Below are 17893 nucleotides of genomic sequence, written 5' to 3' on the forward strand. Positions count from 1 at the left end.
CCCAGCCAGAACGCTTCCAGCCAGAACCCTATGGACTGGAAGATGATAACCGCAGCCTTGGAGTAGATGATGAAGGATATGAACTGGATCCTGATTACTCCACTGTGAACCGGAGGACATCTGCAGGTGTGCCAGAGAGAGGAAGACCTCACAAAGGAAGGTAAAACCCATTTGTTGTTTACCGTGCTAATCTGTAGCTGTTTTGCTTAGTTGAACATGTACATTTGAACTCTTAATGGTCTGGTAAGTTCTGGAATTACTTGACACACAAACAGGTAGAACCCATCATTTCATTAGCCCATAAAAGACTGCAAAATGCACATGAAATACAGAAGGGAGTAAGGGTAGTGCTCAAGAACCGTTTCACTGTGTTTCTGGGCTGCTTGGTTTAGGTTGAATTTAGAAAGAAAGAGATGATCTTGTAGAAGAGGGCTAAGTTACTTTTTTTCCTCTTCCTAAGAAAGAGTTGTGACTGCATTGTGTTGTCCCAGAGCCATCCCACACTAGCAAGGTGAAAAAGAGGGATTTGTAATCTGTGGGACTTCCCACAGGTCTGGTTATGTGCTCATCTGCCAAACAAAAGCTTTGAACAGCTGGTTGGGGTTGCAGATGAAGGGATGCCTTGTTCTATAAAAGCTGTCCTGTGAGGTGTTTGACAGCCTTAGCTCCTGATGCTGTGCTAACTGCACACCCTCAGCTGCGTGACCAGGCTTTGCTGAACCTCACAGAAGTACTTCAACATTTTGTAAGACCAGATCGTTATTTTGTCCTGTGCCTATATAAAGGGGAGATAAGAGCGTCTGTGTTGTACTTGATATAACTAAAGTGACCAGTCACAAATTACTTCTGGTTCAGTCCCCTTTCCGAGCGATGTTCTATTTTATGCCATATTTTCTGATATTAGTTGTTTATGCTGGGCTCACAGCTATCAGCTCTTGCATTTGGAGGAAAAAAAATAAACAAGCTTGGGAAGAGAGTCTTATTACTCAGCTGAAAGTCATCTTCTGAGTATGAACCTGAAAAACTTGCATACTGTGTTTTGCAAGCAGTGTGCAAACTTTTGCGTGTGCCTGCAGGAAGTTATATCCTCACGATTCGTGTTTCGATATGGATTTAGTTCTCATTATTTTCCTCATAATTTGGAGTAGTTTCCAGAGCTGTAAAGAGAGTCTGGAACCCACCTGCCTCTGTGTGTGTAGACGATCTTTAGACTCCGTACTTCTGACCGAAGGCTTCACTTCATCAGCGTTAGTTGTCGGTGGGATTTGGGTAGGCCTTGTCGCTCTCTTGGAGCGCTCCTACTTGGAGATGTTATGTCATTCATGGTTTCATTCATACTCTCGTAGCTCTATCTTCTTTCACATTTTTGAAAGTTCATTTTAAAGCTAAATGGAATCAAGCACCTGCAAATTGTTACCTATATTTAAAAAAAAAAAAAAGAAAAGGTATCAAGGCATATCTCCCAGAACTCACTTTAAGTCCCTTGTGACATCTTTGATCTTGCAAGCTTACCAACCGGTGGAACTACATCAATGTTTTATGGGGCTAGAGGGAATACCTGCAGCCAGTGGGTGCCAAAATACTGATCAATCTATCAAACTTTAATTGGTGCTCCCCTGCATCTAAGCAAGTTTACAGTCCTCGTTAAAAACAGTCAGGCAGCAGTGCTTTTAAATTTTTATTAACATTTTTCAAACTGTATGCATGATGAATAATTAAATGTATTCTTAGAATCTACCCATTTGCATTTTTAAAGGGTTTTTTGGGTTTTTTTTTGTTAAACATCCCTTTGATTTATTGTTCCTTGCAGTTTGGATAGGACCAATTTACAATTTTTCTTTTACGTTTCTTTTGTTGTGAGTTTTTTTCCCATATTTAATATGATCAAGAGGCTTTGACAAGTAATTAGCCTGACTGTGGCAGCAAAATTTAGCTGGTGAGAACATAAGAAGATTGTATTGAGGGCCTCTTCATAAGTAGTTACTTTTTGACATTTCAAAGAAATACTTGAACAATTCAATAAACCTGCATTTCAGATATGCTACTGATCTGCAAGAAACTAAAGACTACAAATAGTGCTTTGTACTAGATGAGGGTAATTACTACTTGATTATTCCTACCTAGGTTTTTTAAAATAAGTGGTTCCTTGTGAAAATGGTTAAAGGAATGTGATAAATTGATGGCACTTTTGATTTCAAAAAGCTTGTATGTGTAGAGCAGGTACAATAACGCTGTTAGAAGCTTTCCTACATCGCACCGACTTTCAGCTTGGGCATCTTCATCGTGTTGAGAACGGAATTCTTCTGTTGGCTAACTCGCTGCAGAAACTTAAGTTAATCTCTCATTTTCTTCCCAGTAAGTGCTGCCCTCATTTGTTAATAGTTTAAAGGTAGAATAAGGATCCTTACTATCGGTTTCTGGTTTTGATGCTGTTCTGTCTGAGAGGACTGAATGGAGGTTTCTCATCTGAATCTGTGGCAGTGAGTCTCGCCCCCGGTGTGATAAGGAGGCAAAACCCAGCTGTGTCTGGAGGGGATCCTGGTCAGGGGGATTACAAGTACAGACTGTTCTTTCCATCCCTTGCCCGCTCCATTTGACCACAGAGATAAATATCTCTTGTGCTTTCCTTCTGCCATCACCAGCCTCATTTTAAGCTATTTATATTCCATTTTAAATTGGGGAAAAATGTGCCTCCTCACAAACACCTACAAATCCAGGTAAGTGCACAAAGGCAAATATTGCCTCTGTTGGCTCTTCAGCGCTTGTGGCTGGGTTTGTTTCTTGTTTTCTTTTATACTGAATCTCTGCTGTAAGACATATTATTTTCTGCAAGAAGAATACCTGGCACTTAATAATCTTTTCCTCAGCATGTGCTCTGGTTTGGTTTAAGTCAGATCGCATAATAAATTGGGGTGAGAGAAAGGCATTTGGGGTGTTAAAATCAGTAAATACTGATTTAATATTACTCAAGTTTTACTTGTGAAGGTATTTACACATCTTTAATTGGTTTTATGCCCTTTTTTCCTTCATTTGGTAGGTTGCCTTTATTAAATTAGGAGGTTTTTCATTGTAGTCTTTAAAAATAGGTAGTCTTATGGTGTTGCTAGGTGTTTTGTATACAGTCCTTTTTGAAAGAGAAGCAGGAATTACTGGCTATTTCTCATTCACAAAAAAACATCCCAACTATTATTTGAATATTTTTTAATCATTAAACCGAAGTTAACACAAATGAGCAGGAAAAAATGGCGAGTCATAATTCATCTTATTTTTTTAAATTATCTTCTCTTCAACTTTGCATTTCTTGCCTCTGTGGTAATTTTTTTTTCCAGAGTGGATCACTACAGTTTGCACTTGTACTAGCACTCATGGGACTTCTTTTTCCCTAAAAAAACTCTGGAGCAGCTATTGCCAGTGTTGTTATTCTAGACTCGACAGGATATGAATTTTTAATGTTGACTAAATCAACGATAAAAGAGTTTTTTGCTGTTAAATTTTCTATGGCAGAAACCTGATCTAAGAGACTGAGACTATATTTGGTGGTCACTTCATGGTCCAAATTATTTCTACCAGTAAATGAGCCAGATTTTAGATTAAATAACTGTAACACTAGGTCTCTCTTGCTTCTGTTATGTATAGACAGTGTGAGAATATTGGTATCACATACGTGTTAGTCACATTCTACTTCTGGTATCTTCTTTCAATCTAGAATATAAAGGCTTGTATTTGTAGATAAACTTTCAGTCAGCACTTCTGGCCTAATTTCACCCATTTCAGGTGTGGTCTCACAGCAGCACCCATGGAGGCATCCTTAAGGCTGGGGAGATATCTATCACTGTAGATTGGCCTCTTTGGTTTAACGACCAACCGTAAGCGTAATACCAGCATGTAGGCAACATTGGGATATTGTCTAGATTGGGGCAGGACTGTATGGACATGACTGAGCGGAACAGGGTGAAGCAAAAAATGCGGTCAGTTTGGAAAAGACTTGAGTTTTTCTCAGGCTCCTCCTTAGAATGAATTTGATCTCAGTTTGTTGATCTTCTGGTAGCGGAAGACTGATGTATGGCCGAGTTCTACGTGGCAGGCGGCAACCTGAATCAGCTCATCCATTAGCAGCTTTTAGGTGGTTCCAGTCCAAGGGGATTTTGGTGTTTTAACCATACATCCCATAACTCAGACTTGTCTCAGCAGAGGATTCAGTCCAGTTTTGAATCCTCTTGTGCGTCCTGTCAGGGAAGAGAGGCTGGCAAAAGCAGGACCTCATTCTGCAAAGTCTTTAGATTTCCTCTTCGATGTTTGGCAGAAAGTTCCCTACTGAAATCCCAAGCCTTTCTGGTCTTTTATCCTAAGCAGACACCAGCTGCAAACTGTGATGAATGTAACACTTGTATAAATTGTTGAGGATTAAGTGTGTAAATCCTTCACCTGTTTACTCAAATGTGCCGATGTTGAAGCCACAAGGAAGATGATAAATCCACAAGCTCTCTCCCAGTCTTTGTCTATGCTAGAATGTGTTTTGATCAATTCCCTGAGACAGGTGATTAGAGAGACCCACGGCATCCTAAAATCTCAGCTGCCTTGCTACAAACAGATGGAAGGCAAGATGCTTGTAGCCAGCAACTCTGGCGTACTACCAGATCTCTTTAGTCCTGAGAGTAAAAGAGCTCTTGGCCTCCTGAGCCCAGACGACTGTGTCTGCTGAAGCTCGCATTAGTCTTCCTTCTGTGTCAAGCCTTCCTTTCCAACGTAGCGGCTCTGCTGGTGTGAAAGTGAAAAATCGCATTTGATCCCCACCAGTCCGACTCAGGTGATTTCTTTACTCTCTCTGTGTGTAAATGTGTTGCTGATTTTACTCATTTGTCTTCAGAAACTGGGTGTGTTTAACTCCCTGATAGATACTTGCTTTTGCCTTCTTCACTCTTTGCCTAGCCTGCACTTCTCTGGCCCCCAGGCTCCCTGTTAAAGGAGGGGACATGGGCCTCGACCTGGGCCATCCTCACTCGCACAGAGGCCTTGTGGTAGTTCTGCATTACACTGCCTGATCAGTTATTTTGCTGCTTTGCAGATGATCTATTTTGGTAAAGTGTTTCCCTTCAATGCTGTAAAGCAATGGCAGAGCTGATATTTGGAGCTTCCCTTGTAAAATATTTCAGGATTCTTTTCCTTTAATTACCATGTAGGTTTTTTTGGGGGTTTTTGGGTTTGTTTTTTTTTTTTTTTTTTACTTTCTCCAGACTTGATCACTGTATTTAGTCCTGTGAATCTGAATTGGTATGATACTTGCCTTTGAGCTGTCTTGTACAGCTCCTAAGTTCACACCAGGATCTCAGAGTTTCTAGATAATTATTCAGGGTCTTGAAGGGTCAAGTGTCCAGGTGTTATCTTTACCTGGCAGGTAAAGTCATTGGGTTTTGTTACTGGTGCATTAACCAGTGGCTCTTGACACTGTTTCATCCTAAGGGGTATGTTGGATCTCACCTGCGTGAGCTTATTTCAGCAATAGTGTTTCTTGTGTCCATCCTTTCTCTACAAATACTTCAGAGACACTCTTGTTTCAAAGTAGCTGTCTGTGTACTAAAACAGTCGCATTAGACGTGCAATCCTATTTTTTCACGAAGGAGATGGTCCAGCAGAATCAGGTTGAGATTGGCAGGAACAGAGTTGTAAGTGAACGGTTCATGTAAGAATGGGACCGTATGAAAATGCCAACAGTTGTTAAAAGTCGCTTATGGTTCAGGGTCCGTTTCCTTGAGGATGCTTTGCTTCTGCTGTGGGGATGGAGCCAGCAGTATGTGCAGTGGTCACCACTTCACCACGGAGCAGTAGCTGGTGAGTTCTAAGCAATGCTGCCCTCCCTACCACCCTCTGCGTGATTCATCCTAAACCGTCCGCAGCTCTCCGTACCCACGGCACTCGGGAATGTAACCTCCTCCCTGCAGCATGGAACACTCAGCATCTTCCCACATCCTGTTCTACCCCAGCTCTGTGTCCTGGGGATTTCATCAGAGAGGGATCATCAAAGCCTGTTGGCTGTCTTCGGTGCATCAGTAGCTTTGTATTGGAACAATGGAAGAAAAAACCCGTTTTAAAAAAACAAACAAACAAAACACACAACAAACCAACAACAAAACTTTGTTAGAATAAGTAGCAAGTTGGGATGTGATCTTTTTTCTTTTTTTGTTTTTAATGACTGATTCTTTACTTCAGGTATTCACGTTCATATTTAATAACTAGTCATTGACAATTAAAAAAAAGTTAGTATTTTGGTACAAGAGTTATGTGGTGCTCTCTCTTGTCATGACAATGTTGCAATTTAAAGTCCTAACTGAAGTTTTATTTTGGGCAAATGTAATGAAAACAAGGAGCTTTGTGTGGCACAGGGGAGAGGATACAGTATGAGGAAGATGGGCCCATCCATGTGGTTCTGTTTGGAAGACCATGGAAATAATGCAAACAAACTGCATCCCAAGACAATAATTATCTTGGTGTATTTGCATGGATGAGAAGGAGAGAGAAGCTTAATTGTGCAGGTGTAATTGAGGTGGTGTACAGTTATCTTGTGGGCAGCTCATAGGAGTGAGGCATGCTGAATTGCGAGTTACCAAGTCAAGCAAGCAACAGCTGTGCAGAGGGCAATTATTAAAATTAATCTACTTTTTTTTATGCAGTCAATAAGAATTTAACATGAGGATGAGTTTGAGAAATGGGTTTTTGTTGTAGTTTTAATACTGGTTGTCCCAAATTTGCGTATGTAAAAACAGAATTTTGTTTGAGGAGTAGTTAAGGGGTTTTGTTATTACTTCTGCCCTGGGTATATGCACAAAAGTAAATCTTTTCAATGTTGTTACTTTCTTCTTGGAATGATGGAAACAGCTTTGTTCTGTAACAGAAAATACAATGGCTGTCCAGACATTGTAAATTACTGTGTAGAGCAAGTACTGAATTATACATACACAAATAACTGCATCGATAAAAGGATTTCTTCAGATTCATTCTGAGTTTTGGATACTTGCCCATTTTTATCCTTTCATTCAGTTTATGGTTTAGAACAGCAATTAAAGCAACTTAATGTCAGTAGAGGCGCTTTTAACATTAAGAGCGTTAATTGTACAAGACTAAATTCAGTCTCCACCTCCGGTTGCTCTCCTCCCCAGAGTCTAGTTTAATTAGCAGTCCCTTTAGGATAACAGCAAGCTCCATTTTCTTTTTGAGTTCTAATGGTCTATGCTTCCTTCAGCATGACATCAGAAATTGTTCAGTAACATCAGTCAGTGCTTAAAATGAAAGTTTTTAAGAATCATTTTATAGCAATTAAACCTACTTGCTTGACTGAGATAACTACAATACTGAGATAGTAGCTAATCTGTCGAGGAAAAAACAATAAGGCAAAAAGCTGCTGCTATTTAAAAAAATGCATATATATATATATAAAAGAAGTCAGTTTATGTTAACATCTATTAAGAGTAGTATTAGAGGGAAGGGAGGATGAAGAAGAAAAATCTTCTGGAGTTGAGTTTTAAAACAATGGGATTAATTGGAATTTTGATTCAGCTCCCCAGTGTGTCATCTCAGCTCTTCATCCTTCTCAGCCAGGTGAGCGAGCTGGTGTGAGCCTTTGGGGCAAAGCCCGAGAGAGGGTAGACTGCAAAGTTGAAAGTGTTAGTGGGAGTTCATAACTGTTAGGTGCAAGTCGCCTTATTGCCCTGTGGGCTTATTCACATATAAAACTGGAGAATTTGTGACCAGTGGGTCACTGTAAGCAAGCTTCAGATTTCCTTTTGTACTTCTCCTAAGGACTTAAGTATTATCTGACAGAATGGTGCACCGCACATGCACTGAAGCTCCCCTGCACGAACGATGCATGTACTGGAGGATGAAAGGTGTCGCTTTGAACAAGGGATGAAGTATATAAGTGAATCTCGAAAACAAATTCTAAAGCTGTAAATGCCTTTCCTTACAAATCTCTTGCAGAAATGTTCTGTCTTTAGCAGCTAGTTGTAGGAAGTGATTGGGGGGGGGGCGAGATTTTTTTCTGAAGGTTAGAGATTATAGTTGCAGTGGTGGTTGTTAAAGAAAAAGAAGTATTTGTCAAATACTGTTGGGTTTTTTGTTGGTTTTTTTTTTTTAAGAACATGGGCATTTGTAGCGTGAGGATGTACTGTGTTAGAATATTTTCAACTGTGTTGATTGCGACTTTGCCTTTTGTGTGAACCAGGACAGTAATATCTAAATAGGCACGTTAGCTGGTTGTGACTGACCTTACTTCAGTTACACACAGTGAATTATGACACAAGATGGGTGCCATTCATTCTAATGCTGTAAATGGTCTTAAGAGTGTCTAATGTCCAGGCTAGTTGCTGATCTGGGGAGGAAATCTCAGAGTACAGGACTTGTTTTGGATGTCCAGCAAACTACTCTGGTACTAAAAGTTGGACCCAGGTCTCTTGACCATCAGCCTCTTACCTGTATTCCAAATGATTCTGTAGAAGACAGACTTTTATTACATGCTTGGATTCAGGACTTAGGTTTTCCTTCATCTTTGACGTTATTATGTGTATTGGTGCTCACACAAGTATACTGAACTCAACATGGAAATGTAGTGGAACTTCTCAGACTAGCTGAAAAGTGTCTGTGGTCTCTGCCCAGGCCTTGAATGCTGTTAATTAGAGTTTTGGTTTGTTGCAGAAGTAGTGGCGTTAATGAAGCTCAGTGCTTCCTACTAAATGTAATCCAGCTCTATCATAATTGTTTTGCTAAGTGACCAAAATGAAAGCAATCTGTTCGATGACTTGCAGTTCCTGTCATCATTTCATTGCTAGCCAAACAAATACTGTGCTGTAGTCCCATCACTGCTGAGTGCTCAGCTATAGTTAATTTTCAAGTTACTACAAATAAGTTATTTGAAAGTGTAAATATGCTGCCCCTAATGATGTTTGTGATATTAAAAGGTTTGCTCATATCTGAAATCTCCATACTGACTCAGAGGTACAATGTGTTTAAATGTGCTTGTTTTCCCCCTCCCCTTTCTTTCTCTTGGGACTGTTGCTTCTTACAGGGGCTACGATGACCCCATCGAGACAGAGATGGTTGAAGAGAGGATCCCTTACCTTCATGGTGGCTACGCAGCACCGCTGGCACAGCCAGAGAGAGGAAGCATGGCTAGTATTGACCGTCTGGGGAAGCGCTCCCCCTCTATTGACAGCATTCGTAAAGACCCCAGGTGGAGGGACCCTGACCTCCCTGAAGTAATTGCCATGCTCAGCCACCCTATTGATCCAGTCAAGTCTAACGCCGCAGCCTACTTGCAGCACTTGTGCTACGAGAATGATAAAATCAAAAAGGACGTGAGGCACCTTAAAGGGATACCTATCTTGGTGGGCCTCCTTGATCATCCAAAGCCAGAGGTCCATCGTAAAGCCTGTGGGGCTCTCAGAAACATCTCCTATGGGAAGGATAATGAAAACAAGGTGGCTATAAAGAACTGTGATGGGATCCCTGCATTGATCAGACTATTGCGAAAAACAAATGACATGGAAGTCAGAGAGCTAATTACAGGTCAGTGTCTGTAGTTTCTTTGATGAATTATTCTTTAGAGGAGTCCTTTCAGCTTCAGCAACAAGAATTTCTGGAGATTAGAGCATTGAAGGAGAATTTAGATCACTGGCTGCAGCTGTTTCTTTAGCTGCACCACGTTTGTGGTGTGAGAGAGCCTAAGGCCAATGTGCCCTTCGGGAAGAAACGGAGGTCATCTGTGTACGTAGCACACTTGGGTTTCCCTGGCTGCTGAGAGAAGGATGATGCTTCTTGGATGTAGCATGCAACTGCATGTGGTTGAGTTACTGAAGCTTAAATGAGTTATAGCAACTTCATTGACAGGTAATTTGTAGTGCACTTGCCCTCAGCGTGTTATAATCATGAGGTAAGATATGCTAATCTAAAACTTTCCTTGTTAATCTCTTATAAAACAATCCTGCTGCCATGTCCCCATTACTTCATATTGATAGAACAGTCAGCCTCCTCAGGAGCACTTCCAACCCTCAGTAATGGGGACTCTGAGGCTGTGTATAAAGCTGCAGCACTTCTGGGCTGGAAAACTCAGATTTTAAGGAGCGTAGAGTGTGCTGTTGAGATGCTCTGGACACAGGGTTTGTTTGTTCCAATAATCGGAAAAGGGAGAATTACATTTTGAAGTTACTGAGTTTGTGCACACTTTGCAGGGATTTTTCAATCACTTATAACTCCATTATTCAACCTGTTTTTCATTTGAACTTAGTCTTGGACATCATCCAAAAAGAGTAATGAAGTATATGCCAAGTTTCAAAGTTCAGCCATTAAGTGGAAAAGGGTGGAAAAGTATGTCAGCTCTTAAACTAAGGAGAAATATATTGTTCTTCTGTCTGCCATAACTCAGGAGGAGTGAAATGGATTTCCCTTTCTCTTCTCAGAAGCAGCAGGGGATGTGTGGATGGAGGTCAGGGCAGTTGCAATGAATTTCAGTGCCAGAACAGAATTTTTCAGAAAGTTTTGTGAGTGCAAAAATAAGTTCAGGGCTGAAACTGTTTAGCTACCTTATCAGTGTTGGATTCTCCAGGCAGACCCTATTGCAAACATGGATTAAGCCATTAGAAGTAAACATCGTAATTCTATAATCACCTCAAAAAATTATAGCAGCTCTCCAAGTTTTTACTGGTAATCATAATTCTCTGAGATGAACAGTGACCTTGGGTGTACCAGCTGTTCTTCCTCAGCCATTATAGGATATTTAGCAAACTAGTTCTAAATATACAGCGTAGAAATTAGCGGGGATATTTTTCCAGTCCTTTTCCAGTGAGCTGGTAAAGGAGAGCTGTCTGTTTTGTCAGAGAACCTCTAAGTAGCATGTGTTGGTTGTGCTTTGATTGCTGTCTGTGTTTTGTCTCTTAACATGGAAACTGTAGGTAGTATTCATATTCCATTTGTTGCACTCATTTAGTATGGCTGACTTAATTTTTTTTTTAAATAAAAAATATCTGTTTATCTACTGTTCTAGTTTACTCAAAACTCATTTCTGGAGTGCTGAGAAGGAATAAATTTATTTCTTTACATTCAAGAAAGGAGAAGTCAGTCTATAATTTACTCTGAAGGAATATCGTTATAATGCTAGGTGGTAATCGGTCACTTTTGAGATGGCAAAAACAAACTGGATGTTTTTTCTTTTCACTCTAAATGGTGATTGCTTTGATTTCCAGTTGATTAATTAGTTTTACAGTTCAAATGCATTTTATTTGACAGTAACTCCTGCTAATTAAATGTAGTATTTTTATTCCACTTTGGGTTTTGCTATTTAAAGCTCTTTATTTCCCCTTACTGAGAAACACCAGGAATACTGAGGGCATTAACCTAAACAGATGTCCAGTAACAGATGATGTGCATTTAATCTCCACCTAACCAGGAATAATTTCATTCCACTTCTAAAATGATATCACCGGATCCGGTGTGAGACATTCAAGCATCAATATAGAAGAGAAGAGTATTCCAGCAATGCTTCTGTCACTGATGCTGGTGTGCTTGCAGTCAGCGTTCAAAGCCTTGGCTGATAATGTGGAATTGTCCATTCGAAAAATGAGCTCCAAAAGTCAGCAGAGAAACAAGAGCCAACTTGAAGTGCAAAGGGAGCATTCAGCCCAGGGCTGCTACAAAAGGACTGTGTTTTGCAGCCTCAAAAATTCAGATCGCAGTTCTGATGTTCTCGTGGTAGAAGTCTTGACTTCCTATCTGGGTACTTTTCCCTAGTGATAAACCAAAGCCTACCTTTGCCATGAAAGTTTTTCATTCTGTCTGGAGTGAAATCTCTAGGGACTTCTGCAGCAACGAAAAGAAAAAAAAAAAGAAGGAAGAAAAGACAACAGCATACAGGGTTTGCTTGTTTATTTCTTTTAACAGGCTGCAGATTCAAGTTTGGTATGACACACTGACTTTTCTGTGGTTTAATATTTCTTTAACTCCATACTGGCTGCTTTTCGAAAGCTGAATAGTAATCATCAGCTGGTCATCCCAGATGTGGACCAATGATAAAATAATCCTGCTTTCCAAAGAGATTTAAGTAATTTAAAGAAATATAAATAATTCAGATGTCCGAATTCAAGAGCACTTCCAGTCTTGAAGTTTTGCTTCTCTGGGTGTGGGACACTGCCTGCCTACAGGACAGGAGGTACATGGGAGCATACAGTAAGACACATTATTTGCAGCTGGAGAGGGTGCTTTCTGGCAAAAGAGAGCGTCATTCTCATCTAATTTGAGAGTCAGTCCTTGGCTTTAGTACAGCTCCATGGCCTCTCATTAACTTTGTGATCTGCTGCAGCAGCCACAGCTGTCCAGAACAGTATGAATCAGGCGAGCCAGCTGGGTCTGGTCAGTGGGTTAATGGAGTGGGAAAAAAGCCATGCCAGTATGTTAGAGGTAGATGCAGTGGCAGGGGAGCATGAGGGAGGAATCGGGGGTGTGATGCTCAGTGCTGAATGAGTGAGACTTGATGTATCAGAAGTGTGTGCTCACTTGACTGCTTCCCAGAATATGCGTTTTGGAGAACGCAAGTTAGGCAAACGCATTGACATGCAATTTTGGAAGCAGGCTGAGTATACTAATACAACACTGCTGCCAGATTAAGCAAGTCTGTAGCTTTTTTCTTTCAGATAGCACTGGTTTTAGCAGAACTTGAAAACCTTCTCTGGGTTAATGCCATGTCTGTTTTACCGGATGTTCTTGATATATCTGCAAATGGCACTAAAACATGATGTCCCTCAAGGTAAGACAGATGTGTGAAGGCGTGTAAAAATACCTTCAAAACTCAATATACAATCACAAAATACCACAGACCTCACTTTTCTTTCTTTTTAAAGTGTGGAGTTACAAAATGTCTCCTATCTACTGCACTGAGAAAAGCTTGATTTAACTGCTAGAGTGTCCATAAGTAAATCATGAGCAGAGTTGTGATGAGAAATATTCCACAAAATTCTTCCTTGCATCTCTTTCTAGTCTTGGAACTGTACTACTGAACTTCCAGTGGATCATTTTCTTGAGAAAGGGAGAGAAATGAGGATTAAGTTGATAAGGATTTAAATCTGTTCTGATTGGGAAAGCTGCAAAAGTTTTATCTTGAGTGATAACGTTTTCTTGTGGAGCAAACGTTCCCATCAGATATGCAAGACCAAAATACTATTACATTATTTGAAAAGCAATCAGAAGTGGGTAGCTTTAATGAATAATTTTGTTCTTTGTGAGAACATTGAAAGTAATTTAACGTTTTTATGTTTAATTTAATGTTAACGACATTGCACTGATTTTAAGTGGTGCAGAACATGATTTTCCTGATGCTGTATGTTGCCAAACTGGTTTTAATTGAAAAATGATTGACCTTCAAAATACTCTGCAGAGGAAATATTTTGATCTAATACTATAATAGAAACTTGCAGATTGATCAACATGCTCAGAGTTCACACCTTCTGGGCATTTATGTATGCTAAGATCCTGTCAGCTGATCAGACGCTAACTTCTCTTTGAAGTACCATGCTGTCTTGAACTTTCTGATTACAGATGAGCTTACTCCTTCCATTTTCTATTAGAAAGCTTGTCAGAAGAAGGTCTCTTTTCATGGTGTATTCTGTGACACAGTAGTTTGTGTTGAGGTTCTAAACTTGACCACTACTTAACTTGAAGAAGCACAGCTCCAGTCGTCAGGACTTAGAATGATACAAACAAGTCTGTCAAACAAGTGCACGCAACAAGAAGTCCTTGGTGAATGTAATGCAGAGCGCTTTATTTTCCCAAATGCTCAATGATTTAGTATGGACCATAGATATAGAATTAAATAGCTTCTTCATCTAATTTCTTGGTGACGTTAGCTTTTTGCAAGTAAGCAGGCACAGCAGGAAAGGATTTCCGAAGATAATAGCACATATGTATACTGCCACAATTTCTTTAGAAATCTTTTCACAGCTCCAAGGAGGCAGAGAGTTAGGAAATTACGGCTGTGGCCCTAATCGCTTTTAATACTACATAAATCATACAGCTATGTTTATAGCTTAGAGTAATTTTTAATATATTTTTACAATAATCAGTACTTTTGAAATAGACACTTGTAGCTATTGTCCCTGCTTAACATGCTGAAAGAGTAGAGGTAATGGTTGTAGTTAGAAATATCTAAGTATATTACAAATAGTATTTATGAATAAAATAAAGACTGATCATGATTGTGATCATCTTCTGAAAAGCAGTAGTTCATCTTCTTTCTGTAGTCCTAAAATTCATGCACTGTGGTCAAAAAGGCCAATACTTGTAGTGAAAGTGCATGGGAAATGTATATAACTTCATTTCCCCTGTGCTGCTGTGTTAGTGACTTTATTTCTCTTGAGTGCTATTCATTTGAATTGATTAAACTTGAGTTTTAAAAACAGTGTTTCCAGCATGTTAGATCATTAATGTGTGAGACAAGGAATGATTTTTAAAGATGAACGTCAAATATACAGGAACTTTATTTTTTTTACTCAGATTTTCTCTCACACTGCTAAAACCTACGGTCTGATCTGAATTTGTTCACTTTTTTTTTTTTTAAAGTTTCTGTGGCTGCCACTATCAGTGTCTTTACCGTGGAATTTCTTTTCTCAAGAGCTGAAAGGATGCTGGGATTTAGACCTCTTTGTTTCATAATTTTGAATAAGAAAAATGTATCGTCACTGTTTATTTTCTGTATCCTTTCTTGTGGAATATTTTCGCAATGAAGTCAACCTCGAATCTGAATTTTTTTTCTCTGCCTTTGGAACCACAAGATTCCCTCGTCACTGTTTATCTTGGGTTACCCTTCTGTTAAGTGCTGCACGTTTTCCTTCACTGAATGCTGTTCAACAGAGGGATTCTTTTGGTTTTCCTTATGCAGCCGTCAAGGAGAATATTTCAAATTTAAGTGGTTTGACATTACTGAATAATTTGAAGAGCTTTGTGCTATTTTTTTAATAGTATTTTTAGTATAGTCTTTTATTCTTCACAGTTTGTTGGTGTTTTCTATGAAACATTTGAGAGATGAGAGGCAGATGAGAAATTGAAAAGCTTTTAAACTGTTGGGCTTTTTCTTCAAAGAGGAAAGGCATTCTCTTGAACTTCAGTCTCCGTTGTCTGGTAGCCGCTCAATGAGATTGACAGTCAAAATATGTTTGCCCTAAATGGTTTATTGCATAAATTGCATTCAGCCTCTTAATAAGAATTCTGGATGAATATGGATGAATATGTACAAGAGATCCTTTTGTAGGGGCAGGTAGTTCTCTTGGTCTGGATGGGGTTACTAGCATCAGCGAAGCTGACGTGTGTGGCAGATTGGCAGGTTAGCACTGTTTTCGGTGTTGCAATCCAGTTAGAATACTATTGAATCCCCGCTGCGTTTAGTCTCTTGAAATAACTGCTGGTGAATGAGAATATAGGGGAAGAGGGAGTTTGGAGGTGATGATTTTATTTTACACGTTGGGATTGAAGGTATTGAAATCTAGACACAAATCTCTAAGTCTTAAAACAAGCAAAAGATTTGAGCACTGCAAAACTTTTGTACAATCCTGTAATATTAGAGCTCTTGGAAATTTTATAGGTATTTTTGACTTTCTATGTATACGTCTGCCTGATTCTTCTTCAGCAGTGGAATTTGCCTTTGTAGTTTCACTCTACAGATAACACATTATGTCACTCCCCCAGGAAAGGGGAAAAGGCAGAATCTCATTTCAGGTGCAAAAGAACTATGTGCATTTAAGGAAAGAGCTCTTAAATATGAAGGGCTGTCAGATTTTAAAACTTAGCTCTTCCACATACAGGTGATTTTAAATCTCCACGTTGTTTCCAGTTGCAATATTTTGCAGTTTCAAAAGAACAGAAATGCAGGATCCTTACGAATGCTGTAGTAGGTTCCTCAGTTGATGCCATCTTTTCCTGATAGTGGTTTTTTGACCACTGCAAATGCCGATGCTCCATTTATGATCCTGTGATGGAGCCCTGATATAACCCTCCAGAACCGGGGTATTCTGCACCCACTGTTCTCAGTCTGAATCTACGTTTGCTCCAGAGATGATTATCCTGCATAATTTCCTGGGATTTATCCATCTAGTTCAGTGCTGGATGTTCTGATTTTGCATTTGAATTTTGAAGTACTGAGCCAGCAGTACATTTAGGGGTTTAATTGTAAGTATTATTTTTATATCAGTGAGTCTGATGTGCTTGAGGAATTGGTGTATAATAACTAAAGAGAGACTGTCTAGTGAAGTATTTAAAATTTAATTGGGTAGCTTATATGTCAGTTTTTAGTCTTATTATAAATATCGACTTGCATTTGCTTCTTGTATGATGTGGTTTTTTGAGCCAATTTGTTATGAAAAGGCTTTCTCCCACAACAAAATGGGGCCAATTAGCTTTTTTCTAATTATTTTTTTATTGTCCATTGTGTTTGGTGTTTTGCAATGACAAAGGGTGATTTATTGTGCAAAGAGAAGATTAATTCCTATTTCACCTATACAGTCTTGTTTGAAAGCTAAAAAAAAAATTATGAAAATCTCATACAGTGTGTTGTCTATGAATGGCAAGAGAATTATGCCAAAAAAGCAGTATTTTTGTATGGTTTTAGAAACAGACGGAAAGAAACATTATGGTGTTCATTCTGTTGTCTGCCTCAGAGTTTCTTTATTAATTAACATGGCCTCCTAAGTCTGAACAGGCGCCTGGATTTTGTAAGGATCACTTTGAATAGGAGACACGATAGCATTTGACTTCTGAGGCTCTGCTAATCATCAGGTTATCATATAAGTGCCAGTCACTACTCAGTTCCCGTCCTGACCTGGTACCTGTCATGACCCTATATGGATAATATGCTGATATTAAAATAGGACGTTTGGCATTTGACACTTCCAACTTGTAGCAGCGAAAGCCCGAGTGTGAAGGAGAGTTCCCACGAGATAGCTGCCTTCGCTCACGTGGAGGTAGGTGTGGTGGCCCCGGCGGCTCCCGGCACACTGGATGGTTGCACAGCTGCAGGCTCCCTCCCTGCTGCATGCTTTCCGTCGGCCGGCAGGGTCCAGCCAGCCCATGGCTTTGTTTGTCTGACAAAAGTAATAGATCCAAAATCTCTTTCCAGTCATTTCTAAAGTTTGAAAATTGTAGGTTTTAAAACTTGGAGTGGTTGAAAGGGACTGAAACAGAAGGCTGCACCTTTGTTGTTCTTTTGTGTTTTGCTTTAGACATGTATACTAAGAGGTGAGTATCTACCATTTGCACTGTAATATGCGCAAATTCACAGTTGTAGTAGCACAGGGAGCCTCAGGTTAATATTGTATCCACTTAGGAAAAAGATGTCCTGTGTGTTCTGGGGAATCTAGCTTTTCCATTTCGTCTCTCTGAAATTTTGCTAGTCCTCACGCTTTTCCTTGGTAATCTAAAGTGTGCGTCTGGCTCCCTGCAAGTGTTGTTACTGATAGTTCTCAAATGTTACCAGGCTGGGCCTATGCAGAAACTCTCTCTGAAGTGAATGTCCTGTTTTAGTCCTAACCTAATGAGCAATAACTATCAGCACACTGATGCAGGTCTGCTGGGAAGTCGTATCGCTTGTCTAAGACGGGATATTTTTACAGATGTAAGGCTGTTCTTCTGTTATGTCGATTTGATATTTGACTTCTGTCTACTTTGGCTTATAATTGAGGTAAAAATGGAAAGACAGAGGAGTTTTGGTTCTCGGCTTTTTCAAGGAATCATATGCTTGTGGCACGGGTGATTTGAACGCAGATATTGCCTGTGACAGGAAAACGTGAAAGTAAATAATAGGAGTCTTGAATGAAATACTGTCTTGTGCAGAGGATAAGCATAATATCAGTGATCCTCCATAAATTCATCC

At 39.7% G+C, this 17893-nt stretch overlaps 1 protein-coding gene across 1 annotated transcript in view; it reads left to right on the forward strand.

Moving 5' to 3' along the window:
- The window catches only part of ARVCF (armadillo repeat gene deleted in velocardiofacial syndrome), a 293335-nt gene that overhangs the window by 207852 nt on the left and 67590 nt on the right, over nt 1-17893 (forward strand). The window contains 2 exon segments of the mRNA XM_009318531.1: nt 1-160; nt 9056-9555. The exon segment at nt 1-160 is cut by the window's left edge and continues 31 nt beyond it. Coding sequence (XP_009316806.1) covers nt 1-160; nt 9056-9555 — 660 coding nt within the window.

This window comes from Pygoscelis adeliae, unplaced genomic scaffold, assembly GCF_000699105.1.
Source record: "Pygoscelis adeliae isolate BGI_AS28 unplaced genomic scaffold, ASM69910v1 Scaffold410, whole genome shotgun sequence".
In the NCBI taxonomy this organism is placed as follows: Eukaryota; Metazoa; Chordata; class Aves; order Sphenisciformes; family Spheniscidae; genus Pygoscelis; species Pygoscelis adeliae.